This window comes from Apteryx rowi, unplaced genomic scaffold (assembly GCF_003343035.1).
Source record: "Apteryx rowi isolate R43461 unplaced genomic scaffold, aptRow1 scaffold_269, whole genome shotgun sequence".
NCBI lineage: Eukaryota > Metazoa > Chordata > Aves > Apterygiformes > Apterygidae > Apteryx > Apteryx rowi.
This window is the reverse complement of record NW_020449074.1, coordinates 964,194-970,193: the sequence shown is the minus strand read 5'-3', so window position 1 is coordinate 970,193 and position 6,000 is coordinate 964,194. Positions and strand designations below refer to the sequence as shown.

At 35.8% G+C, this 6,000-nt stretch overlaps 1 protein-coding gene across 7 annotated transcripts in view; it reads right to left on the bottom strand.

Annotated features, from left to right (window-relative positions):
- Positions 1 to 395: 395 nt before the first annotated feature.
- The window catches only part of ATAD2B (ATPase family, AAA domain containing 2B), a 75,352-nt gene continuing 69,747 nt past the window's right edge, over positions 396 to 6,000 (bottom strand). For 6 of the 7 annotated variants that reach the window (XM_026068088.1, XM_026068091.1, XM_026068090.1 and 3 more), the window contains 2 exons: positions 5,578 to 5,706; positions 396 to 3,797 (listed from right to left, as the gene is read on the bottom strand). In XM_026068088.1, the coding sequence (XP_025923873.1) occupies positions 3,756 to 3,797; positions 5,578 to 5,706 (171 nt within the window). In that variant the 3' untranslated portion in view covers positions 396 to 3,755. The remainder of the gene's footprint in view (positions 3,798 to 5,577; positions 5,707 to 6,000) is intronic. The other variant, XM_026068089.1, reaches the window with a different exon arrangement.

The following is a 6,000-nucleotide window of genomic DNA, read 5'->3' as shown; positions in this document are numbered from 1 at the left end:
GAAAGTGTTTCTTAAAAAAAAAAAAAAAATACTCAAATGGAAAAACTCTGATATTGGACGCTGACGTACCGCAAGCAGTCCTTGGTGTTTCAACTGAATACAAAACAATTTCTAAGCACAGAGCGTAACTTAATAACAATTAAGTTATTTACTTGCCAATGCACAATGCAGATTTCACTTCAGCCAAAATTAATCATAGATGTATTTTTCTTTAATGGCCAAACACTGAAAGCAAAACAGATTTAAACTGCTCAAAAACAACTAAGCAGCAAGATCCCGGAGTGAAATATGTCAGCTGCAAGAAATCAAGGAAATCTGGTAAGAAAAAGACTGAAATCAACTATAAGGTAGCATTTCATTTAAATACAACAATATTTTTAAAGGAGCTAAAGCTGTGTTTTCTTGTCATCTTTATTCAAGTATTTCACAGCAGTTATATTACAAATTACAGTAAAATGTTCAAAATTTCCAGAAGTTCAAAAAAAATTAAATAACTTACTCCAAACTAATGTAAAATGAAGTCAAAATGCAAAACATCAATTTAAACACAGTTCTGAATAAAACTATAGGATCCAAAATATACCATAGTTGATGAAGGAAGTCTACTTAATCCACAAAGTAGACACACGTTAATGAAACCAAACAGGACTCCCCAATGTCTAAATAACCCAATGTACAAGATACAAAAGATGCAAGTACAAGCCCAAATTCAAGCTTATGTTGTGATTACAAATAAAATAAAAACAGAACAAATGACTGTCAGCTGCAGGACCTGCCATTCAAGAGACTGAAGGTAAAACCAGAGCTGACAACCAACTTAATCAATTAAAAAAAAAAAAAAAAAGGAAGACAGGATATTACAAAAAACAGTAATCCTATAAATACATTGGCATATGAGGAAATCAAGTAACAATACAGAGGACACAAAACAAAACAAACAAACAAAAAAAATCACAGGTGAGATTCAAGCTTGCAAATACAATCAACTCCATAGCCATCAACTTCACCCAAGAGCAACTCCAGTATCTCCAACACAGCCCCACCAGCCCCCCAGAGAAACCTCCTTTCTTCTGCTTGGCCACACTTTATTGACCCCAGCACAAGGACTCACACAGGAGTTTATTTGCAATTTTCACAACAAGAAACAAGGAAGAGAGGTCAATTTGTACAAACTCTTGCCAGTGCTATATGGCAAAAAATTAAAAACATACAAAGAGTAAACAAGTTTAGACCACATGGATAGATTAACAGCTGCTTTAACTCTATAACCACCAGACATCTGTAAAGGAAAACAAAACTGAAGTGTGGTTATTTGGGCTAGGAAGGCGGATRTATTATTTTATGCAAGTTGTCCACTACAACATTTTAAATTGGCTACTTTTCTCTAAAACATCATGGTAGCTCCTCAATTAGTAAAGCTGCCTCCTAAGGTTTTTCCAATCAACAACTGACAGTAAAAATTTTCCTTTAGAAAYGTGACCTTTTAGAACCATTTTAAATGCTAGGCATTAGCTTAAATTTGCTTTTCAAACTCACTGGTGACTAAAATTCTCAACTGTTTTAATTAATATAAATTCATTATCTTGTTAAAAACGTATGCAGTTTTATCTTCCACAAGTGCTGCTGTTACTTGAACAAAAACTTCTTTGAGTAAGTGAAACTGGAATAAATATTTTTAAAAAATTCTGCAGCAAGAACCTGAGACTTGCAAAAAACCCTTTTATCAGAAACTTGCTACAAAAAATCTGCTACATTTTATTTAATCAAATCTTAAAGTTTGTAACAATTTCCATTAAAATACAAAATGCTGTTAATGTACCAGACACAAAAATATCTCAAACAGGTATGATGCTAATAAATACTAAATGAAACATGGAAAAAAATCCCATAATCAAATCCGAGATCAAAGAATCTCATTTAAAATGTGTTTTCTGCTTGTTTTTGTTGTTTTTAATCGCACTTTCCCACCTAAAAAATACAGCRTTTCTGCACGGGTTGCATTTAGAAGGTGTAACTAGATGTACATGAACACTCGAAACCTTTTTCTGTCATTAGTGATAATGAAAAAAAAGTGGCATTCAGGGRAGAGAAAGATCAAAGGTAGAATTATGTTTAAACATAAAATACAAAGCACTTTGGATTACTGCAGTAGCCCAAGGCCCACGGTTGTTTCTCTGCAGTGGCAAACTGCTATTAGCCAGAGAGGTGGAGACAAGTACCTTAGCTTCAGCTTGTAAATGGGAGCAGAGTGATTACAAGTCCTCCATAAACACTGTTGGTAACTAAAATACAAAAAGCTGAGGTAGCGCAGTATCTCTGCAGTAGTCCAAGACCGTTTTCTCTAATTAAAAACTAACCACACTGTGTTGCATATTTTTGGAAAGACATTTCCGCAGCTACATAGGGACGGTTACAATGAACGGTTAAAGATGGTGACACCAGCCAAATTTGCTACAACATTTTCCGCTTAAGTCTGAAAAATCAGCCTAGGTAATGTTTCAACATTGAGCCTGCGATAAAACTTCTACTGCAACATGCTTTTTTTTTTTTTTTTTTTTTCCTTGAAACTGCCTAGACTGTGTTCTCTCCAATTTCCAGAAAGGTTTTGAACTACACAATTCAGACCCAGAGACCTGCGATCTGAACAGATCAAGAGTCTGTCTTCCAGTCCCCACCACATTAACAATGCTGTGCATGGACTGAGTTGCAAAGCCTAGTTTAAGTCGTATTTTCAAGTGAGCTTGGCCTCCAGGATTTTGACCAACTACAGCATTTTCTTCCCTGCATTGCACAGTCCAAGCTACATCACGAACACAGAACTTTAGAAAGAAACCTGCCAGTAATAAGCTTTTTTTGTTTTTTCCAAAGAACTCAAAATGGACAACAAATCAAGTGATGGGAAAATGCTTCATTTTCAGCAACACAGAAGAGTTTCACTGTGTAACTTGTTTCTAAAACAAATACATACCAATGAAATAAAAGAATTTCACCATTTTGGTAAAGTATGTGGCTTTTTCAGTGTGTCTTAGTTTAGTTCTGTAGAGTAAGACAGGCATTATATAACCATAATACTGGTTGCCATCCAATGAAGAGAATACAAATCATCCTTCTGGAGATCTTCATTCTGAAGACAGCTTTCTAACATTGCCATTTGCTATAATCCAGACCAACTGATTAGCCTTATCTTTCTCAAATGACTAAAAGGCACATTAAAGGCAGTTCTAGAGAGCCTCATCTTCAAATTATTGTACATCCAGTTACTCAAGGTTCCTACCACAATGCATCACTGCCATCTTTAGAACAGATTTTTTTGTCCATTACCCCAGAGAAGAGAAAAATTGGAAAGAAAATTAAAAAAAAAAAGTTGCCTGTTTAAAAATATTCGACTTAGATCTGCTCTTTCCAGTTCTCTTGTGTTGGTCTCCACTTTGCCTGCAGTTTCCCAAAAGATAACGCACGTAGAGTGAACAAGAGCAGATAAGAGAACAGTTTCTGTAGCACCAAAAATCTCCAAGCTGTGGCATTGTATTCTTTATTTATATCAGATACAACTATATGAAGTTCCGTTTGGTTCTTGTAGGCTGGTTGGTTTCAGGTACCTGAGACAATAGCACCAAATTCAACAGAAAGAAAAAGAGAGAGCACTTAAGATCAAGGCTCTGCACATACTTGGTGCAAATGGAAACTGAATGGCTCAGAGGACTGCTCTCCCATGAGCAGTTTAAGAGAGGATAAACCCACCCATCTTGACGAGTTCACAGGAATGTTTCAAACACATGAACTGTTCTTTCCATCTCCTGCAAGAGAGACAGAACAGCAATTATACATAAATATATAAAGACAGAAAATAACTTTATGTTACGTAATCATATTTACTCTGTTTCTGGGGGGAAATCTGAACAAATACTTCATAGGAAAACAGACATTTCTGTTTATTGGTTGCCATCTGCTAGCAAAATATGGTAAAAGAAACTAATTAAACAAGTGTTAATGCCGAAAGGTACTCCACTATGACAGTCCATGAGAAAATCCAAGCRTATTAGGGTCACTTTTAAAATTAATTCACCTAGTATGTATTACGAAAACATTGCAATGACACACTGCATGAATTCAAGTCTTACTGCACACATATGCTATGGGTCACCCAGCTGTAAACACATATCTGCACATTTTGGAGAATTAAAGGTAAAGATCAGACTCTGTGTATGCCTGCTAGATAAATGTCTTTTAAATCTACCTACATTTGGTAAAAGCTTTTAAAATTTTCAACATATTTTAGGTGAGGATGGCCAAGGAATAGGATGAAAATGGTTTGAAATATATTGTGCAAAATTATTTTGCAAATTTGGAAAATATTAACCCATACAAAGGCCCTTTCAGGTTCTGTATTAAAATATTCATACAGAAAAATAGTTAGCATCCAGTGACCCAACTGGAACTAGCAATTGCTGTTGCTTTTTCAGCAGAGTTGKTTATCAGTTGGATCAGTAAGCTGATCCAAACCCCACTACAGCTAGAACAAAGATGCTGGTGGGAATGCATGTCCAGAGTTATGATCAGCCTAAGCCAGTGGTGAAATGACTCACTTACCGCTGATGTGGACAGCRGGCCTTTGAAATGCAAACACTTTAGAGGCAAAGGACGACAGCAATGCAGACAATTGGCTACATCATGCTGTATAAGACTACCTGTCTGCCCAAAGACTTTGCCAAGACCAACCAGGGTATACTTACCTATCTAAAGAAAGTATGCATGCTTTTAAGGTCTCGTATGAAAGTCACAATCAGGAAATTGCATGGAGCAGATGTTTGTAAACTTTTTTTGCTTAGTTAAGCAACTGCAAGTAGGAGAAAAGCAGCAGCTGTTGGCCAAGCGTGCCTGTAAAGTAGCCTGTTTACCTTCAGTGTTATTCATACCACAAATCTGGGAACTTCTGGCTCAGGAATTAAATTACACACCTCAGAAGAATGGAAGGCTGAAATAATTTTGCCACAGTTTACATCTGCAGTTCTTAAAGACTAAGTACTTACACCCAAAATGAGTAGCATGAAGCAAGTCAGTGAAGACCAGGAAGGGGAAGTACAGACTGATACACTCAGTTACCAGCCATAAAGCCTTTCTGATATCAGTTTTTACTAGTTCAATGCAAGATAGCTACAACTAAGTGYATGTCCAATACTGCAGAAGGAAAACGGAAATTAAGTGACTCACAGTCACAACAACATTTTGCAGAGACAAGATGACCACTTGAAAACTCCTGCTTCTGCTCCATTATCACTTTGTTAGCACATGCTTCTTCATGCTGTTGTAGTCTTTCCTCCTTTTCCTCCTTTCTTTTAGGTTAAAATTTTAATCCTTTTCTGAGGAAAGTGTTATCAGAAACAACCTCTGCTTATGAAGCCATTACTATATTATTTTTTTTCCATAGTGTTTGTAAATATCTTTCTCAAAGTCTATTTAAAGCCTTTGCCTGCTAATACACCAATAAATCTATCAATTAACACAGTTCTTGAAAAAACAATTCTAACCAGTTCCACAAAATTCAGATAAAGAATCAAAGATACTGTACTACATCACCTCTATAAGTTGTGATTTGTCATAATCTCTACGATGTCTGTAGATGCACTGACTGAGGAGTGAATACAATCTCTCAAGTTGGTCAACAGTCAGGTTGTCACTTTTCTTAACCACCAAGTCAAGCAGTTTCTGTTGAAACAATAACATAGGGTAAAGTTGAGTTCTTTTTTTTTTTTTTTAAAATCACTTTTATTATTCTCTAAGGACAAATCAGAAGTGTAATCATCTTCTATAGCCCTATTTTAGAGGTATACATATAAAATGGACTACATTTGGCTATCAGTTAGGCCACTGCTTCCATGCTGATCTAAGTTAACTCAATGTCTCCTTTTACTTCTCTGCTTACATCCACACATTTTTCTTGTCTTAGATTTCATGCTAAATATGAAAGATTTTTTTCCTATCACAATACTTCTGTTGTTT